We start from the raw sequence: 22,116 nt of genomic DNA on the forward strand, positions 1-22,116 counted from the left end.
TTGTGGTAGTGTGGTCGAGCAGTTAGGCTTATCAGAGGGTAGTGTTAAGCATTAGTTGTACACACACAAGCAATAAGTGAAAACACACACAATGACAACTCCAGACCCAACAGGTTTTTATATAGGAAAATGTATTTTGTTAATTTGTTTCTAGAACCACAATGTTAAGTTTGCAGGTAAGTACATTAAATGAAAGGTACTTTGCATAGGTAACTTCAGTACTTTGAAACAAATCGACAATACATACAGTTTTCTTTAAAATTGCAAAAAGCTATTTTAAAAACGGACACAGTGCAATTTTCAACAGTTCCTGGGGGAGGAAAATACAGTACAGATTTGGAAGTAAGTAATCAACTTACAGGTTCATTCTCCGGGGCATTGGTAGCCCATCGTTTGGGGTTCAAGATAACCCCAAACACCCAGCACCAGCAACACAGGGACGGTTAGGTGCAGAGGTCAAACAGGAGCCAAAATAACATGGGCGCCTATGGAGACAGGGGGTACTCCGGTTCCAGTCTGCTTGCAGGTAAGTACCCGTGTAGCTGGAGGGCAGACCAGGGGGGTTTAGAGGAGCACTGGGGGCCCCCCCAAGTAGGCATCAAACACGCACCCTCAGCGGCATGGGGGCGGCCAGGTGCAAACAGGGCGTCTAGTTCCCAATCGAACTCAATGGGTGGACCCCAGGGGTCACTTAGGCGCTGCAGGAAAGGCACAGGGGGGGTGGTTCTCAGGCAAGCCACTGACTGGACAGGGAGGAGGGCCGCCTGCTGGTCACTGCTGCACTGGTGGTCGGTTTCTCTCGAGTCTGGGGGCTGCGGGTGCAGTGCTTCCCCAGGTGTCAGAAATTTTCATCCTGGGCAGTCGTGGTCAGGGGGGTCCTCAGGATTTCTACTGCAGGTGTCGTCGTGGTGGGGTGGAGAGAGCAGCCCACAGTAGACACGGTCGTAATCGCCTGGGAGTCCTCTCTGGCTGGTTGGTTCCTCTGGACACAGGCCAGGAGTGTCGGTGCAGATTCATTTTAGACTCACGCTTCTGGAGTGAGGTGGGAGTCCCTTTAAAGATGCTTGCTTTTTCTTCTTGTTGGACAGGTCTGCTATCCACAGGAGTTTCTTGGTCCTCGGTGATGCAGGCAGTCCCTTGGAGGCTTTTCAGGGTCGCTGGTCCTGTAGAACGCGTCGGTTTCTTTTGCAGAGTCTTTGAAGCAGGAGACAGGCGAGTAGGGCTGGGCCTGAGTCAGTTGGTGTCTCCTTTTCTTCTCTGTGGGGTTTTCAGCTCAGCAGTCCTTTTCTTGAAGTCGTCAGGAATCTAAATCTCTTGGTTCAAGGAGCCCTTAAATACCAGATTTAGGGGCATTTTTACAGGTAGAGGGCAGTAGCCAATGGCTACTAGCCCTAAGGGTGGCTACACCTTCCTTGTGCCCAATCCCTTTGAGAAGGAGCGCACATTCCTATCCCTATTGGTCCTAATCCTCCAAAGCAAGATGGAGGATTTCACCAGGAGGGGGTCACTTCAGCTCTGGCCAGCTAAGGAACTGTCCTGTCTGAAGGGGTGACTCTCCTTGTTTTTCCTAATGATCCCATTGGGCTTGCAGCCAAAAGTGGGGTCGTGTCTGGGGGGGGGCGAGCATCTCCACTAGCGGGAGTGCCCCAGGGCATTGTAACACAAGGCCTGAGCCTTTGAGGCTCACCCCCAGGTGTTACAGTTCCGGCAGGGAGAGGTGTGACCTCCACCCAGGTCAGGCTTTGTTTCTGACCACAGAGTACTCAAAGGCACTCACCCCATGTGGTCAGAAACACATCTGAAAGTGGCAGGCTGGCATAGACCGGTCAGTCCTACACTACCAGGCTGGCTGACATACAGGGGGTATCTCTAAGATGCCATCTCTGTGCAATTTTCAATAAATCCCACATTGGCATCATTGTGCTGTGCACCCAAAAAGGGACCCCGAACTCCCATGGACAGCGGGCCTGTTCAAGAAGAAACACAAACTAAGGACTCCAGCCTCACTCCAAATGCAGGAGTCCTGACCACTGCACCCTAAGTCCAGGAGGCCCAACCAGCTAGAGAAGATCCCCAGGCGATTCCGAGCAAGTGCCCACCCTGGGTTGACCTCTCCATTCCTCCACAACAATGCCTGCAGAGGGAATCCAGAGGACCCGCCCTGACTGCAAAAGCTCCTGACGGAGATATCGGGCACCTAAAGACCCACTGCACCACAGCCCCCAGGCCTTGGAGAACCCAACCTCTGGTGCAGCAACATTCAGCAGGCGGCCTTCCTTCCTGTCCAACCTGTTTGTCCAAGATGACCCCCTGGGTCTCACCTGCAGCCTTGGAGTAACCCCGGGGTCCCCTCATAGAGAATCAAAGACCCAACACCGTGTTTGCACCCTTCGCCCGGCCGCCCCAGCGCCTCTGAGGGGGTATGTCTGGTGCCTAGTTGTGACACACCCAGTGCTCCTCTTAACCCCATGGTCTGCCCTCCGAAGACGCAGGTACTTACCTGGCTGCAGATCTGGAACCGAGTGCCCCCAGTCTCCACAGGAGCCCATGTTAATCGTGCCTACTCTTTGACCTCTGTACCCAGCCGGCCCAGTGTTGCTGGAGGGGGGTGTCTGGAGTTAACTTGAACACCAACCTGCGGACTTCCTAAGCCCCAGAGACTGGAACTGTGAGTGCGGTACTTACCTGCAAATCGATCTAACCTTTCTTCCCCCGTTTCTGAAAATTGCACTGTCAAATTTTTAAAAACAGATAATTGCCAATATTTCAAAAACTGTATAATTTATCAATTTCAAACAAAGTACTGTTGAAACGTGTGAAATACGAATCTATTTAAGTACGTACCTGCAACATGAATCTTGTGGTTCTGAAAATGAATTAGGAAAATATATTTTTGCTATATAAAAGCCATTGGACTGGAGTCAAGTCATTTAGTGTGTGCTTCTTCTATTGTCTGTGTGTGTACAACAAATGCTTTCCACTACCCTTTGAAAAGCCTAACTGCTCGGCCACACTACCACAAAAGAGAGCACTGCATTATCTACTTTAGCCTCTGTTAAGCCTCTGGGGAACCCCTGGACTCTGTGCACACTGTATCTCATTTTGATATAGTATTTACAGAGACAGCTTCCTACATTGGTGGATCAGCGGTGGGGTCTATGACTTTGCAGATGCTGGACTACTCAGCCAATACCTGATCACATGACAAAATTCCACCCTGCTGAGAAGGAAGACCTCCCCCTTCCTCACCTAACTAGGGAGACCAGGGTCCCAAGATCCCTGTCACCAAGGATAGTGGTCACAGGATCTGGATTTCCCACAGGGGACTCCAGCTTCTCTGGGAACATTGAGGGCAGCCTCAATGAAGAGAACATCCTTTTAGCAAGGATGGCCAAAACAAGCACCATTCATGGCTATGGAAAGCGAGAGAGCAGAAATGAGCTTAGCACCCATGGTGGAAGCAATATAAGTAGGGTCAGAGAGAATACTAGTATCCAAAGCCCGAAAAGGATTGTCTCAAAATATGAAGAGGGTGATATCACCAAATGGTTCACAGCGTTTGAGAGAGCTTCTGAAACCAGAAAGTTAAACTGATCTCACTGGGGAGCTCCCTTTGGGAACTGTTTTCTGGTAAGTTTAGGGTAGACTCCTCACACTCACTGGTACAGATGCTGATTCCTATAAACACATGAAGGCTACCCTGATTGAGGGCTTTGGATTCACCACTAAAGAGTATAGAATTAGGTTCAGGGGGTTCACAAAACCTCGAGCCAGTCCTGGGTTGATTTTATAGACTACTCAGTGAAACACTAGATGGTTGAATAACTGGCAGTGGAGTGCATGACTACGATGGGCTTTAAAATTTCTTTATGAAGGAACACCTGTTAAGTAACTGCTCCAATGTTAAGCTGCATCAACATCTGGAACACCTAGGTCCAATTACTCCCCAAGAATTGGGAAACAAGGCAGACTGACTAAAGACTACGGTGACCAATAGAAAGGGGTCACAAAGCCTCCCCAGGGGAAGGGTGGTGAGACACCCAAGGACAAAAACAAAGTCTTCACAAGTGCCCCAAAAACATTCTAAGGAGGGTGGGCCTGAGCCTCTTCACAGTTCACAAATGGGTTTAAGGGAAAAAACTTTGATCCCAAGAAGGCCTTGTGTCACAACTGTAGACAGCATGGACACCAAACTGGAGACATGGTCTGTCCAAAGAAAAAAATCAGCTACCATTACTCCATTTAGTACTGGAATAGCCAGTCTCCAAGTGGGATCAACAGTGTGCCAGAGCAAATCAGGGTCCACACTGAAGCTACTCTGGTCTCTGAGGGTGGGGTGGATATAGCCACACTGGCTGCCTGGCCACCTAACATGAAAAAATACAGGCAGCAGCTCTTAATAAATGGGACAAAGATAGAAGCCCTGAGGGATACAGGTGCCAGTGTCACCATGGTGACAGAGAAACTGGTTTCCCCAGGACAGTATTTGGCTGGACAAACATATTCAGTTACCAATGCGCACAATGAAACTAAAGTCCATCCCATGGCTATGGTAACTTAAGAATGGGGAGGGGTTACTGGCCTGAAACAGGTAGTGGTCTCTTCTGCATTCCCAGGGGAATGCTTGCTAGGGAATGATCTTGAGAAGAGCTCAGAACCCATGCAGCCATGTTGGGAATCCCTGAATTGGTGTGTGTGAAAACAAGAGCACAAAGCAGAGCACAGGGTGAAAAAGAAGCGTTGGAGCCTAGAATAATGGCCCAACCTTCCAAGATAAAATGTAAGAGGACTAGGGGACCAGCCTCTGAACAGCACAAGAAACAAGACCTCTTCTCAGGAAGATGTCTTATCTCCTGAGGGAACTGGGCCCATGGAGCTGGAAACTTATCAGGTAGAGCTCTTGGGCCCAGGGCGGCCCTCAAGGGAACTGCTGTGCCAAGGACATAAGACTTGTCCCACTCGAAAGCCTGAGGCAGCAAGCTGCCTCACAGGAGAACGGAGATGTCAGTGGCTCCCACGGGGTCTATTGGGAGGATGGACTCCTTTACACTGAGGCCAGAGACCCCAAACTTGGTGCCACTAGGGGAGCAGTAGTCTCTCAGAAATTTAGATTTATCATAACTTTGGCCCATGACATCCCCCTAAGCTGGATATTTGGGACAAACCAAAATGTGGAGCAGACTTGTCAACCACTTTTATTGGACATAGGACAATGTTGGTTCTTCAAACAATATGTTTTAATGACACTTAAGTTTTTATGTGATGAAAGCTTGCGTTGTTGCCTCAATGTCAAAAGTGGCTGTTGATGACTTTTCAGTGTCATAGCTGGACCTAGGTATGATTGAGTTCCACCGTCACTTCTCTAAGTCTAGTTGTGCACATTAGCATGTACCTTGTTAGTGTCTTTTAAAAGTATACACTTTATACTCAATGTTTTTGATGTCAACAATCTCTGAACTCAAAGCATTCATAGAACCTTCCGCTTCACAATTTTAGAGTCTTTAGCCTGGTTACAAGAAGGAATTGTAGGCTCAGGCCTCCTCAGCACCAAAAATACCATTTTGGGGAATAAGGGTGCTGAGAAATAATGTTTTGTCCATTTCTTCCATTTATGATGCAATGAATTGTTATAGCTACACACTTTCATAGGTTTCCGATCTGTGAACAATTTGTTTGAGTCATAACCTAAATCTCAAAGTGTCTGCTAAGAAACATCCTTGAGCTCGAGATTAAAACATTTCTATTCCATGGCATGATGAGGCAACACAGTTTCCTTTAAAGTTCCAAAAAATGTGTTTTATGAAAAGGAGAGCAATGCTTGCTCCCACTGTGGTTCTGACACATGAAAACAATGTGTGCTCACATACCTACAAGGACAAACACACAAAAGGTGATGGAGAAATGCTTGTCCATAGTCTAACTGCTGGCAATTGCTTGGGGTAGCATTCCAACCCATCATGTTTTGCCCACTTTGACACCTCAGATTAGACCCAGTCATATCCAAATCAGCCCTGATCCTGCTGCCATAGGAACAGGCCAGCCTATAATGGCAAGCCAGTTCCTTTCTGAACCTGAACACAATCAAGGCCTGCTTCAGGCTAATTGGGTCTCTTCAGTCAGGTGCATCTTCATTCCAGTAGCACAGTAAGCAAGGGACTCATATCTGGGCATACCCATGACCACTTAAGGTACTTTTATCTGAGGTGGCATGGTAGGCAAATAAAGGATTTGTTGGAATGCTACACTGAGTGAGTGCAAGTTGTTAGACTATTTGCAAGCATTCCTTTTGTCACCTTTTGTGTGTCTGATACCTACAAAGACACAATGCAGAATCTAAAGGGAGCACTGTACATCACTAAAACAATGACACCAATAAATGTACTTAACTGCACATTCTATACAACCCTGACCTCGTATTGACAAGATTACAATAATGTCCAGTAAAAGTCACTAGTATCAAGCATTGATGCAACAAGCTTCTCTATTAGATGCTTATGACTTGTAATTCTCTGGTGTAAAAAAATAAAATAAAAATAAAGTTCAGAAGAAAAATATAAACCACTTTCCAATGATAAGCTGGGGCAGTTCACACTCTCCCCTTTCATGAGTCAAAATCATTTCCCACCAGGTTGTGATGAATTAGCTAATTTTGGTCTGCTTTTGTTTAGGGTCTTCTCCCTAACTCAATCTCTGTTTAGTCAAGGAGGTGTGCGTTTTCAGTTTTGGCTAGCATGTAAGGTCTCAGTCTCGTTATACGTATCTCTGTATTGAGGCTGCTCTCTCTGCTCTGGAAGACACTCAGATCTGGATCCATTCCGAGATGGTCCCTTTGCTGCTAGCACCACTTTATTGGTCATAGAGCATTCCTCTCCTGGTTGCTGTTGCTTGCTCACTGTACACTATTTTCTGCCTGTTTGGGTTTCACTGAAGGTCGAAGTTCTCCCACTGGCTATTTTAAGTCCATATGATGGTGTGGAAGGGTTTTCCTCAGGTATAGCATAAAGACTCGGGAGCCCATTGCAGTAATCTTCCCTTCTCAACCATGCTCAGACCCTCCAGCCCCTGTCCTTTATGACCCTGCCCTCCACAAAACAATCTTTCATGTTCATGTAATTATTTGGTTCAGAACCAACAACAAAAAATTGCAGCACCAAACAGAATAAAAAGTGAAATATAATGTGAAGATGGTAGCCACACTTAATATAATAAATCACATTAACTCTTTAGGGTTGATGCCCAAAGGTAAAATGTTGCTTTTCAAAGAATAATTTGGACTGCACTCCTAGATAGCAGAATTATGTACTGCCTAAGAATTTATAGCAAATTCACACTACAACACAGCAGTCTCCTCCGTGAGAAAATTGCATAAATTGAGGTTGTCAAAGCATAAGTAGTTGCCACCATAATTATCCACTTTTATGGTGAAGCCATCTGGTGCTACACCTTTCAGCACCTCCTACAATTATAGAAAAATAAATTGTTAATTACCTGTAACTGTAGCTCTCCAGTATTGGTATCTCCCATAGATTTAGATGCTGGAATCATTCCCCGATGTCGAAGTGGGAGTCCTCGGTACCACTATTAAGCAATGTGTATCATTAGAATAGGCCATAATGGAAATGGACCACTGGTTTCATTGCCTACCTTTGTCTTTTTAAGAAAACAAAAGGACCTAACTACAAACTTTAGTCAATCATACAAGAGAGGATGAATCCCTCAGATTTTGGAGCACAAGTTGAATAAAATAATATTGAGTTATAAGGGGAGGAGGATGGGTCACACGTGAATCCATGAAATATACCAATAGTGGAGAACCACAGTTACAGGTAAGTAACTTGTTTTTCTCCCTTATTGGATTTTTCAAAGATTCACATGCTTGAATAAAAATAGTTAGCAGTAAACATTAGGCAACAATAAAAGCAAGGTAACATAGCAGATGGAGGGAAAGATAAGTATGAAAGGCTCACCTTATTGAAAGAGATGTTGTAGCAGTGCTTCTCCCATAGCTGCATCATTCTTGTCAAAAGCATATAGCCAGTAATGCCGCATAACTGTGCCTGCTGGACCATAATGCTGCTAAGCAGATGTGTTAAACAGGCACACCAGCAAAAAGAGCTGTGGAAGTGGAGATAGCTCTAGTGGAGTAGGCCTTGACTTTGCTGTGCAATGGTCTTCCTGCTCATCTGTGACAAAACTGGATAGTGGATGCAATCCATATGGCTATGGTCTGTTTAGAAACTGGGAATCCTTTTCTTAGGACACAATAAGCCACAAACAATGTATCCGCTTTGCAGATCTGATGAGTCCTGTGCAAGTAGAATTTGAGATCTCTTTTGACACCTAATGAATGTAATGACTTCACCGCCACGGTTTGAGAATTTAGAAATAATGTTTGTAGTATTACTGGCTTATTCAAATGGAAGCCTTGAAGGAACCTTTGGTGCAAACTAAGGACTGGTCCAAAGTATTACACTGACTTCAACTGGAGGAAAGGTTCTATTATAGTAAATGTCACTGACTATCTTGGCTGATGTGAGAGATACTAGAAGTGCTGTTTTCCATGTGAGATATTTTAAATCTGCTTTGTGAATGGCTCAAACAGAGCTTTCATAATTTGCCTTAGCTTCAACATTAAGGAGTCACAATGGAGGAGATCTCACTGGAGCTTGCTGATACATGCAAGCCTTTAGGAGTCAATAGTCCTGAACTGAATAAGCCTTCGAGGAACTGTTTTATAATATAACTAGACCATATTGAAGGTGTGTTATTAAATCATTTAAATCTGGAGATATCTGCCAGTTGAACTCTCATGGACAAATAGGTTAATCCGGATCTCGCCAAGTGGAGCGGATATGGGAGAATTTGTTCTGGTGGTGATGTGAAAGGGTGAATTTGGGATTTTACGCACCAGATGTAGAAACTTTTCTATTTCAGTTTGCATGCTACGTTACAGGCTTTCCACCCTTGATTTTGCATGGATTTCTCTACAGTCTGAAAGAATATCTAAAAGGCAAACTCATTGAACTCCGGAACCAGGCCGACAAGTGTAGCGATGTCAGACTGGGATGACGGACCTGTCCTTGGTTCATTCTCAGCAGCATTGGTATTGTTTTTAGCTGAACATGGAGTTGTTCCAACAAGAGCAGGAGCTCCGTGAACCAAAACTTTCTAGGCCAGATGGGAGCAATGAGGAGAACTCAGCAAGGCTCTAATCAGTTTTTTTTTTTAGGAATCCCAGGATCAATGGGATAAGGTGAAAAGCATAAGCATAGATCCACAACCATCTCACTGAAAATGCATACCTCCACGATCCGAACTGTGGATGCCAACTTCTGAAGAATTGGCATTTCCAGTTCTCTCTTGTTGGAAACAGGTCTAAGTTTGGCTTGCCCTAACGATGGAAGAATTTTCCAGATTTTGTTGGTTGAGGTCCCATTCGTGGCAGGTGGTACTGGTCCTGCTTAATGAGTATGCACGTATATTGGATACTCTTGAGCACATGTTCTGCTCTGAGCCCAGTTCAAGATTTTCTAAGCTTGACAACACTGGTGAGCATGTGCCTCCCTGCTTCTTGATGTAAAACATGCTGGTGTTATTGTCTGTGCAAGTTAGCACCGATGACTGTGCTATCTTGGGGAGAAAATACTTTAATACCAAGACAATGGCTTTGAGTTCCAGCAGGGTTAAGTTAATTTTTGTGTGTTAAAAATCCAATTTGAAATTGACTGTAAGGTGCTGTAGGTAAACGCCCCATCCTTCCAGGTACACATCTGTTGTTAAGACGTATTCGGTGATGTGAGCTAGAAATGTTGGATCTTTGGACAGCTTTGATTTCTATATCCATCAAAACATGGCTTGGGTCATTGTTGCAGTTATCTGAATGATGTCGTTGAAAGATCCCTGCTTGTGCAGCAATTTTTTGTCCTGCTCCTCGATGTGGCCGCAACTGGACACAGCAATTTGGAACGAGAGAGATGGAAGAGGAGAGCATCCTGAGAAGTGATTGTTTAGCAGACAGAAACTGACTTATGTGGCCGGTTTTTGCTAGTCTCTAATTTTTTGTCTGTCTTGTGATGCGAAAGCTTTTTAGTGGACTGTATCCAGCAGCACTCCCAAGAATGTTAATGTCATTGGATTTAGATGAGATTTTTGGCTGTTGATTGCGAGATGCAAACTATTGAATGATGTGAGAGAGGTCGCTGTGTCCTTTGCTGCGTGGTGTTGATTTCTGCCAGAATGGTGGTGGGGGAGGTGGGTTAGTCGGCATCATGCAGGTCACTACTTTCTGTTAGAATCTGTACCTAGGGAAGAGAATTTTCCTCTGGCTTTTGTTTTTTTATGCCACAGGTGGTGGCTGTCTGTATTGTTGAGAATACTGTGGACAGACTGATATTGTTGTCTGTAGGGTTGGTAATCTCCTTGAAAAAAAAGAGGCTCCTCTGCCTCTAGCTCCCTGAAAGGGCTGCTTTTTTAATTGAAGAGTACCCAGGGACTTGGTTGCATCAGCGTCGGCCTTGATGGACTAGGGTGTGAGATGTCACAGTCTTTGAAGACTCGTGACTATCCTCTTCAGAGAAATGGCACTCCTTGGATTTTGATTTGTGGAGCCATAAATAAAAGTCTACCTTCCCTATCCTTCAAGGTTCTCGGAGAAAAGGGGCGACCAATTTTACAATCTCTCATCTTATGTTCCAGGTGAAGGCAGTTAATACACTTTATGTGGGTCATCAGAGTGGAACCTCTTCCTCCCACAAGTTCCACAGGATCTGAAAAGTCCTTTTTTAGCTGGTTGTGACATGTTGTTCTAGTCAGAATCTCTTTAGATATATCCAGTGAATAATGTTCTGAAAGAAATGTGAACCAAAAGCTGAGAAAAAGGGCAGTAAATTGAGAAGAGTTCAAGGAGACTCCCATCACATGACATGCAATAGAAAATCTTAGGGATTCAGCCTCTCAAAAGAGTGTTCTAGAGCGTGCTATTGTCTGAAGTTTGTAGTTGGTCCTTTTTTAAAAGGGACATAGGTGGTCTATGAAACCAGTGGTCCATTGCCATTATGGCATATTATAATGATACACATTGCTTTAGAATTATACTGTGGGACTCCCACTTAAATGACGGGGAATGATTCAAGCATGTGAACCTATGAAAGATCCAATACTGGAGAACAGGACTTCCCCTTTCTATAAATTTATCCCTATTTACCTCCATAAAGAAACAGGGCATTTCTTCCTCTTGTCCCTCTACTGAAAACTCAACTGGCCAAAAGGTGCAACTAAACTGACCAACTCAAAGGCCTTTCACACAACCATTTCAACTTCTGCATTGCTCATCTTCTTTATTCCTCAAACCCAAAGACTTCTGCAGAGCTCACCATTAGCACTCTATAGATACTAAATGATATGGCATCAGTAATTGTCTTGTCGGGTTTCTACCCTAGCTAGAAAAAGTTTGATACAGTGGGCAGGTAAAGGCAGGCAAACTGTACTACTGTGACAATCTATGCAAACGAAAATGATTGACTACAGGCCTGCCACTGAGAAAATCGTTTAGGGTAATCACAAGAGGATGGAATGGAAAAATTCCATAACTGACAGTAGTAACAAATAATTACATATGAGAGGCTGGAAACCTAAGATACATTCAGCTCACAAGAGAAGTGAATCTTGGATGGAAATCCTAAATCAGTAGTAATGATGTGATAAAGACTGCTTAAGAAAAGCAAAGGGCAGAGGCCACTTATAAGTACAGCACACCCTTAAGTAGAATATTTTTGGTCGACATGAGGTTTCTGGGAATAGCAAGGATGGAAAAGGGTAACACAAGAAGACCTCAGCAACTGGTGTTAATATTAATTGCCCATTTGAACCTATATAGCACTGAGACAACATATTTGTAACTCAATGACCTAATTTAACAGTAAGGTAAAAGAACCAACATAACATCCAGTAAAACAGGATTTTGCACTGGTAGCTGTCAAAGGCCTGGTGTGCATTAAACAATGTTACAATATTTACAAACCAGATTTAATCAGTGTTTAAAAGGAAATGTTGTATTACAGTAAGACATGAATTACGATGTACATACCAATACAAGGCTTGACATGCAGAAAGCATGCTTTTGTTAGGTCACCTAGCAAGGCAAAAGAACTCTGTCGTACCTCTGGCATTTTATCCTATGAAAAAAGGAAAATAAGTTACTATCTATTCGGAGTGTCATTATTACCAGGTTATTAGTTTTGCCACTGGCAGCACTCACCTGCATGCATTGGTACATTAATGTAAGAATGTTGCTACGTGCTACGAGCTGTTCGATGTTGCCTCCTAGGCCTTCTGCCAGGCCACTAAGTAGGTCAAGAGCAACAATCATAAAATCTTTGTCTGGTGATTCATATTGTTCTGGCTGAGCATTGTGTAACTGAAATGAAGGGGGGAAAAAACACTAGACAGAGTGAGAACGCAGAGGCAGAGCTTACTTAATTTACTACAAACAAAAGTTTAGAAAAACAAAAACAAAAAATAAAAATTCAACTTTAAATGAGGTACTCTAAAACCATTGGTTAAGTCTTTCACTAACAACTCAGCACAGCAGCAATGGGTGAGACTGTAAACTAGTACACAAGCAAGAACTTAGAGGACCATGCACTTACTAACTGCACGGATAATATTCCTAAATTGAGAACCATTCACCAATAAATCCCATCAGCAAAATTTTATTAAGGATTTTGGCAGTCCATCATTATGGTAAGCCCGTTGTCAAAACTAATTCAAGAGAAGTAAGGTGGGTATTGGTAAATACAGACAAGGCACCAGACACCCGCATGTACAACTTAGCTGACTAACCACTGAAAATGAAGTTTTCCATATGCAAGAAACTGGAGGCTTAAAAAGGCTTTTCATTGTAAATATATAAATCTTAGTACTAAATATAGATATTGCTACAACAGACAGGAAAGAAAAGCTTACGTAATTGTAATAACAGGTTTCCAGGTTCACTTCAGTTTTAAACGCTACACACTATCCTTTTGGTTAATGGTTCATTCTGAATGACTAAAAGAAAAGTTACTTATCCACAGTAACTAGCTTTTGGGTATTTATCTGCTGAGTCCTCACCTACAAAATAATGCCAGGTGTCAGAGTGAATACCGAAATGTCAAAGTTCTAAAGCTGACAATAGCGGACACTGGCTTTGTATCGACACTGGAAGTGATGTTAGGTGATGCTCCCAAAACTGTATAGCGCCTAAACTTGAACGTCATCAGTTTCCATCAAGTTTTTCCAAGCTTTTGAGGTGAGCGGATGGCATGGCATTAACAGTAAGTAGTACCAAACTTGAATTGGAACCTTTTTAAAATTTCATATAACAAATCTTCCAAAAGGTGAGGCGGGTGGGAAAAGTGAGGAATAAGAAGGTAGAGCGTATCCACGATAAAGATAGTTACCACAGGTTACTTTTTCTTCAGATGGATACTTTTACTACCTGCAGATTAGATTTCCTATCAATAACCCCGCATAGTAGGAGGGGCGATGGGTTGTTAAACAAGGAAATGCTGCAGGATTGACTTGAAGAAGTGACAGTTCCTATTTACCTCAGAAAGCAGGCAGTAATGCTTGGCAAAAGGGTGTAGGGATGCCTACATAGCTACCTTTGTAGATGCCTGCATCTTGGACCCCTCTGGCAAGTGCCGAAATTCAAGATTTTGCCCTGGTGGAATAAGCCCAAATTCCCTTTAGGTGTTCTTTCTTAGCCAAGGCATAGCAAGTCTTGATACAGAGAATGATCCATCTGGACAGAGTCCTCTTTTGGAGTGCTTTGCCTTTTTTTTAAACCACAATACCAGATGAAGAGGTATTAATCCAGTCGTTTGTCCTCTGTGATATCTAGATAATAGCAGACTGCCTGCCGAAGATCGAGCCTATGAAGGTGCTCCTATTCCTTCACAGGGTGCGGGGTGGGGGAAAAGGAGGTCAGCACGGTGATGGATTGGCCTAAGTGAAAAGGAGTCCTCACTGTAAGCGGGAAAGTAGACCTGGTTTGCAACACCAATTTGTCAGAGAAAAATGAGGTGAATGGCAGACCAGAGTTTAAGGCCGGTAACTCACGGACCTGCTTTGCCAAGGTGATTGTAACTAATAACATTGTTTTGAGGTAACATTCACAATTGGCAACTGTGATGGGCCTCAAATAAAAGTCCACATGAGAAATGTAAAAACACGATTAAGGTCCTCTTGCCAAATTAGAGGAAATACCAATTGTGGAGTCACCAGAAATTAGTGTCTGGTACAGTGTGTGTGTGCGCCATATGTGAGTATGTGCATTGGACTAAGGATTGATATTGAGATTAATAGGGTTCGGGTCCTGAGGAAAGTCCCAGATCCCAAAGGGGGCCTTTTCAGGGCTGAAATACGTCGATCTCTTCTGATATGAGCTGCATAATATACCCTCATATAGCCCTCTCATTCTTTTATGTCATACCTTTAACACCCTTCCAATAAAGACAAATCTTACAGTTTAGATAGGTGATAGGGATTTTTGAATGGATCCCTCACCCTTTAGGTTTTCCCTAGATAAGTCCCTCAGCCTTATGACGAGGGCCGTTCGGCATTAGAGTATTCTTTGGCAAACATGGGATGGCCGATGATGAAGCATGACACCCAGGGGATGTGTGAGGCCATACCTTTCCTTTTAGACAAATTCCCTCAGGGTCCTATTTACAATGACTGGGATTACACAGTCACCTTCAATTGAGGAAATCTCTCTACGTTATAGATGGTTGTCTCATGAGCGAGAGAGCAAACTTTGGTATGTTTGTTTTTCTGCAGATAATCCTGGGATTATTCTACAGGTGAGGAATCTGCAGGCAGAAGTATGCATCACGATTAAAGTAAATATAAAGCACTTCCACACACCCTTAAATAAACTATTTCTGATAAACAAGTCACTTAACTTCATTGTTTATCTTACTAGGTGGCTTGACATAGTAACTGTAGCTCCTTCAGATCCAACATATAAAGCGCAACTGTTCACTTAGACATCAGTTCCTGTCATTTCTGCAGTGCCATCAAAGGAAGAAAAAAGACCAACGTAATAACTGACAAGACAGCGGGATATACCAAAATTAACATGGGACATTAACAAGAAACTGCAACTCTCATTTAACAGAAGGGGGAGGTGCAGCGGTGATGAAGAATTTGCATATAGAGTATGCACCTCACAGTTCATTTACAATGGTATCTTTTTCTTTTGATGTCACTTTTACTCACACATTACCCACTCTCTGAGAAACCATACCCATGCAGTACCAAAAAGTTGGATGGTCTGAAGAGTTGCACCAAAAGGTCTTGCAACACATACAATATGAAATGACCACCACTATAGACAGTAGGTGTGGATAGCAGCAGCTGGCAGATGCCTATAAGAGGAACATCTCTGGATGGTCGGATACGCTCTGATAATGGGTGGCTTCTTCAACTATACAAAGCACAACTTGATAAAGACAACAGCTGAGTAGGAAATGGTCCTCTACTGGACTGCATGCTCTTCTTGAGACCAGAAACAGCTGGTCATCCACAAGATTTTCCCTGGAATTATAGACGTAAAAACTGAGAACCCATTGCAGGCTCCACCTTCTCAACAGGATGTAGAAGAAGAAAAAACATTAACATTTGGCTAAAACAAACATCTACTGCTTTAGATGGCAAGTGATAGGAATTCAACAACCGTTGCTAAATCTCTACACATGGAGATGTAGGTTGTGGGGGATTCATTTGTAGGACCCTCCCTGTTGCAGAGACAGGTAGTCCTCCTGAAGGAGTTGCCAGCTGTAGGGTATATGTTCAAAAGCAGCATCTCCGGGTACCAATACTCTTCCTAGCCCATTCTGGTGGCATTTTAAATGACTTGGAAGCAAATCTTTCTAGACTTTCCTCAGAACTCGAAGCAGGAGACAGAGTGGCAGAAACTCATACTGAAGGACCATATACCACCACAGACTGAATGACTCTCCCAACTTTTTTTTAGTAGAAACGTCAGTTTGCAGACGCTTTAACATTGTGCATTCTAAGCAGCAGCAGCAGTTCCTCCCTTAGGATGAGGAGCGTCGCCCTGCCTGCTGCAAGCCCAGTTGCAGCAAATATGATTTTAATAAAATGGCCTATGGTCAGGGCCATTTAAATTGCACTGTCTGTCTCGCAACTTGGGGGGGGGGGGGTCAGGGCCATTCCTGCGGCTGACTGGTAGCAGGAATGACTTGCTTTAAGCCTAAAGTGAGCATGTCTGACTGGTCGTCTGTCTTGGGACGGGCGGCCCGACACGCGCCCTTCAGACACAACCTATATCAGCTGTGTAAGAGTCGGCGGACTGCAAGCATAGGCTCCAAGTCTATAAAGGAGCGCTGTGCTAGTCTGCTCAGACCAATCATGGTGCTGCTCTCAAGATGAAAATGGCATGAGAGCAGCTCCACGATTGGTTTGTTTATTTGATCTTCACTTCCCAGTCAGTTTTGTGGTGAGTGGAGTGCCTTTCTTCTCTGAAGGAACACCATCCCGCATGTCCAGGGTCTTCCTTGAAGTCGGTAAGTACTTTTGCTTTTTTTTATTTAAACAAAGTACTTTTTTCAAACTGTTACTTTGATCATGCAATGTGTCCCCAGTATAGGCTGTAGAATGCACCCGGGCCCTGCTGTGCACATTGTACATGTTCTAGTCCCACTACCGTAGCCGTGATTCTGTAGTGTGTGTGTTGTTCTCAAACAGTTTTGGCAGGCCTGGACAAGAACTATGTGCGCGTCAAGGAGAACTTTAATCTATGATGCCTGTGTAGACCCCGGAGGAGGTGGGTGAGGTTGGAGCAGCCTTCGCTCCCCGGGTCTGCACAGGCAGCATGGAGTAAAGTGAGACTAATCAACTAATGGGCCTAACTGCATCACCCTCTTCTACCCAACCCACCAGGCCCCAGAGGAGCAGTGGTGAGAGCTAGAGAGAAAGATGTGTGAGAGAACAGAAGACCATGAAGAGGAAAAGCGCACTGAAACCCAGAGCTCTGAAGACATCGAATGATGAAGAGGCTCATGGTATTTACTGCATACCCCCGACACCCACTCCTGCCCCGTCTAGCTCTTTGTAAAAAGATACTAAAAAAAAAAAAAACTAAAAAAAAAAAAAGAGACACCAAACACCTGCTCCAGCCCAGCTCTGGCTAGTGTCCTCACAAAGCCGGTTTTCAACTGTGACTTCCAGCAAATAATGTGAATGAAATTCACCAAGGCTGATGACTATATCCCACTGGCGGCCCTCAGCATTTCGACCAAGTGCAGCACCCGAGGCTGGTGATTCCAGAGAGGAAGCAGAGGAGCCTCTGACTGTGCAGGGTTCTGCACCTGGGCCTCTGGTCCAGTGGGAGCACCCTGGGGCTGGCATCTCTCCATTCATTGCAAGCTCCCAGTCACCTGTGCATAGTGAATGTAAGAATGTGGCTTCTGTGCATAAAATTAACTGTGGTAAGTAACCTCAATTATTATGCTTTAATTTGCATATTGCTAAATAAACAGACCCCTTCTACTGTCTAGCATTAGGCTCATTTTATTTACACTGCTTCCATAAAAGGGTCAAAAGACATCTGGGCTTGTGGTCCCCGTCATGTTCTAAGCCATAAAGTAACCAATAAGTCATCAACTCAGCATCAGTTGTATTAAGAACAGGGGTTCTCCAGTATGCGAACATGTGAACATTCTTTTAGTGCAGCAAATATTTTTTTGATTTTCCACACTTACACACCAAAGTATTTTTTCAGTCCCAGAATACATTTTGTATTTTCCCCCACATGAATCCTTTTCTTCCTGGATTTCCAGTCTTTAATCTGACGTTCAGAAGCAAAAATGGCATGTAAAGACCATGCCTGTACACAGTCCCTTCAGCAGTCACCGCTCTCACTGGAAATATAAATATACTCTCCCTATGTCAGCACAGGTATACAGTACGGTTGTGCTTAGACGATTAAAAACCAAGGCGTTTCTCTTGTCATTTGCAGATCTTGGCTTCACATGCAATCTCTTTTTTCTTGTATATTGCATACTTGAACTCAGTCACCTTCAGACATTTTTAACTGGCCACCTTTGAGAGCTCTGGGGCAAAGGCTGAAGGCAGTGCGAATTTCTCATAGTGCCTGTAAGCGGGTCAAAAAGGTGTTCAGAATACCTGGTCATTCAATCCTTGGCCTCTCTGCTGAACAACCAGAATAATGGTGACTTACTCCAGTTATATTTGTGATTCTGTAAAACTCTGTGTTAAGGAACTACACAGCTGATAAACATGGATAAGGCAAAAGTAAATTAAAATACACAGCTTATAGGTGAGTGGGTGTGTTGTGTGTTGGGGGTTGTGAAGTGAAGGAGATGCGAGGAAGTGCATTCAGGAGTCACTGAAAGGAGGGTGCTGAAGCTAAGATATGCAGATGAACAAGATGTGGAGAGAAAATGGTGCACATGTCTAATGTAGGAAGAGCATAACAGGCATGATTGAAACACTCTGAAGACCACTAGTTCTTCCACAGGACTCGGTAATGTTTAATACAGACTTGTTGCATTGTTATCTCAAAGTCTGTTATTAAGTTTTCTGGTTATACTGAATAAGCAGCTACCTACGTCATTATCATATGAAATCTCTTTATTGATGTCATAACTACACTTTCACATTTCCTATATCAACCTTCTGGCTTTCTCAAATTTGCTTGTAAATGCACCATTTGCCCACTCTTTTTTCAAAAATTTCCTGGGGGAGATGCCCCGAACGCTACTGGGCACTGATCCTGAACTTTTGCCCCCACCAGTTTCAAATGTTACCAGCGCCACTGCTAAACAGTGGAAAACACATTTAACCACTGCATGCCCCACTGATCTAAGATGCCCTGTACCACCTCAGAATGGAGATCTCAGTCTTTGTCCACCAGGTGACATCTGGTGAGCTTGTATGCTCAGGCGTTCAGAGATACAACTGGGGGTTGCTATCATAAAGGACTTCTGCTCGTCCACCCACCTCCAGAGACAGAGAGACTTCTAGTACAGCATCCAGGATCCCACCATGCCTTGCTTATTGCAATACCACTGCTTTTAGGGACAGAGAGACCCACTGAAGCCCCAAAGGTTAATGTGAAGCTGGGTCTGCACTGGAGATGAGAGCCCCCCCCCCATCTCTACCTTCCCAACCCAGAAACAATGCCTCCATTACAAATGTGACTCAGTTGGGGAAGGAATAGTGGCCTGTCAATTTTCAGGAAAGCCCTCACCTATCACTAAATAAAGTCCTGAGCTGTCTCTTGCGAAATCTAAACAGACTTCGAAAGGCAACTCCATTGTTCAGCAGGGTCTGCATGTGCCATCTGGCACATGAGGCAACGAGGATGCAAGAGACCAGCATCCCAAGAAGTCTCATAACTAGTCTCACCAAAACCTAGAACTGAACCTGAAAGATTTGGGAAATATCATTGACGACTTAGACACACTGTGGTCGTGCAACTACAAGGAGACCATCCAGCCCTTGGGTGAACAGCAGAGTGGATCTGAGCCAGAGTGAGCATTTTGATTTGTCAATCTTCAGAAAGGCATTCAGTAGATGGAGGTCCAGTATCAGGCAGAACCATTCTTCATTCAGCATGAGGAAGTGCAAGGAATAGTAACCCCTCATCCCTGTAAGTCTGGCACCCACTCAATCGAGTATCTGGCCAGCAAGGGATCAACTACTACCGTCACAATAGAGGCTTAGGGCACCATAACCATTCTAGTGTGGGGTACTAACAGTTGGGGGTCCAAATGAAGGGCAGGGCATGGCTCCTTTGAACAATTTATCCAATCCATTGGGGCTGCAATGAATTTATAGTGAGAGATGAAATACAGCATTTGTACCCTAGCAGCTGTTTGGGAGCCAGGGAGGGCAAATCAATGTAGCTTGGACTGTTTATGGCAGTAAAGCCCTTAAGGGCCAACAAGATGGCTGGCACGATCTTGCTGGCCATATTCCAATAAGACATGGCTGTACATGCCAAGGAGGCACTACACATTCAAAGACTGTAATGCCTGGCTTCCTGAGGAATGATAATGTCACTTACCATCTAAACATCTGTTCATCACATATAGTGGTGTAGGTGCATTGCAATGACGACGAGCCACCTGAGGGAGGCCACACATTTCTGACAGATATTCGACTTGGTGAGAGCTGTCACGTTCCGCACAAAAGACTGTATATTTATGACTAGAGGCATTTATCTTACAAGTTATGAATAGATACCTTGGAAGGAGCAGTCATTTGTTCTTCATAAAGCCGAAATTCTAAAAACGATTACAGTAACATGAACTTTGACTAACTTGGATCTAATATATCGACATTGCTTTGGTCTTTTGATGAGAAGGGCACAGTGAGCTATAGTTATCAAACATACGGAATTAATTTTGGTGGTCCATACTTCACCCTTTCTGTCCCTTTCCACCATTTGTATTAATGGCACATAGAATGAGGCGCTATGCCATATTGGGGGTGGGGGTGGACCTTTAGATATATACCTATACTTACCAGAATTCCAATTTATATTATAACAATGGATTTATGAAAAGCATGTAGTGACCACTAACTCTTTTGTTATGTATCCTATTGATTCTTCCTTCTAACCCAGACGTGCCAATCAATACACTGGCAGGACTACATAGGCTCTCCGATTTTTCCGATGGGGCCCATCCTTGAATCTGGGGAGGGTAAGAACCGGAGCCAATTTTAATACTTGATATAGAAATGTTTATTTTTATATCACTACAGCATCACTAGCAACTTCACAAGTGTTTTTGTGTGGCACTGGCGGGTTCATTTAGCACTTGGTACCAATAGATGTTTGTGTAATTATTGAAACTTTGTCTTTTTTTGTTATCCTTTTTCAGGTTCCTGTACCACAAAGTTTACATAATTTACTATAAATGTGAGGATTAGGTATGATTTTTCTGAGGTCCTGACGAATCGCACCAAGATCTGTATAGACTTATTTCAGCGAGAAACACGTTGACCTTCTATATTAGGGCAGCGTAGGAATGTCCCTCTGCACCCAACATACTCTTGATCCCTAGATCAAGTAGTAGGGTCCTACTAGTCAATTTTAAACATTTGTGTCTCACCACTCCCACCTATTTTAATTCACGGCAACGTCCTTTAAAAGATCTCCGGTAAAGAGGCCCCACGAGAGGCCTGTCAGATATTGCAGTGCCGGTCTGACGAGGAGCAAAGCACGATGAGGAAGCATGTCACCAATTGGTGAGTGAGGGCTCTTGTTCCTGATATAGGTTATTCATAGGACTATTATGGATCTCCAATACACTTTCCTCAGCATGTACGGTAGAAGTGGGAGAGGAAGAAAAGAGCATGCAAAGATACCTTACTAGTTCATCTACAGAGCATTGCTCATGGACTGGTAGTATGGGAAGCTGGGGCTGAAGTTTAGGCATTTCATATTTTTTTGTAAGTGGAGAAGAGGTCTATGTCTGGGACCCTCCTCAGGAAGTAGCTCTTGTGGGTAGAGTAGAACTTGTGGGTGGAATTCTCACTCGTGGACTTGTGACTAGTTCCTGTTGAGCAGGTTTTCTAAGTCACTGTCCACCCCTGGCTGGTACTCTGCTGAGAGATGCATCTGGTGATGAATCTTGCAATGCCAAATTCACTACACTAGTGCAGACAGTTTAAGAGAGTTACACGCTGCCTTCCTTTTGAAGGTAAAAAATTGTGGTCATGTTTGTCCACACAAGGACTACTTTACTCTGAAGAAAAGCTTTCATGGCTAAATGTTCCAGATGGTTAACGTGGAGAGCCCACTGATGAGGTGGCCACAGACCCTGGACTGTCATGTTGTCTAGATTAGCCTCCCACCCACAAAGTGATGAATCAGTGGTAATGGTTACCTGCGAACAGGGTCTGCAAAGGTCCTATCCGGCAATAGGTTGTTGCTGTTCCACCACTGCAATGGGTGGTGGGCCTTAATACTGGATAGTCCCACTGACCCTCAGCTTGTGACTACTGTGCAGAGAGGCGCTCTTCAAGTGGACACATTTCGAGCCTTGCGTGAGGTACTATGGCTATACATGAGGCCAT

At 44.0% G+C, this 22,116-nt stretch overlaps 1 protein-coding gene across 1 annotated transcript in view; it reads right to left on the bottom strand.

Annotated features, from left to right (window-relative positions):
• The window catches only part of TNPO1 (transportin 1), a 1,170,250-nt gene that overhangs the window by 204,326 nt on the left and 943,808 nt on the right, over positions 1 to 22,116 (bottom strand). The window contains exons 16-17 of the mRNA XM_069224095.1: positions 12,257 to 12,415; positions 12,086 to 12,173 (exon numbers count right to left, since the gene is read on the bottom strand). Coding sequence (XP_069080196.1) covers positions 12,086 to 12,173; positions 12,257 to 12,415 — 247 coding nt within the window. The remainder of the gene's footprint in view (positions 1 to 12,085; positions 12,174 to 12,256; positions 12,416 to 22,116) is intronic.

Source organism: Pleurodeles waltl, chromosome 1_1 (genome assembly GCF_031143425.1).
Source record: "Pleurodeles waltl isolate 20211129_DDA chromosome 1_1, aPleWal1.hap1.20221129, whole genome shotgun sequence".
Classification (NCBI taxonomy): domain Eukaryota; kingdom Metazoa; phylum Chordata; class Amphibia; order Caudata; family Salamandridae; genus Pleurodeles; species Pleurodeles waltl.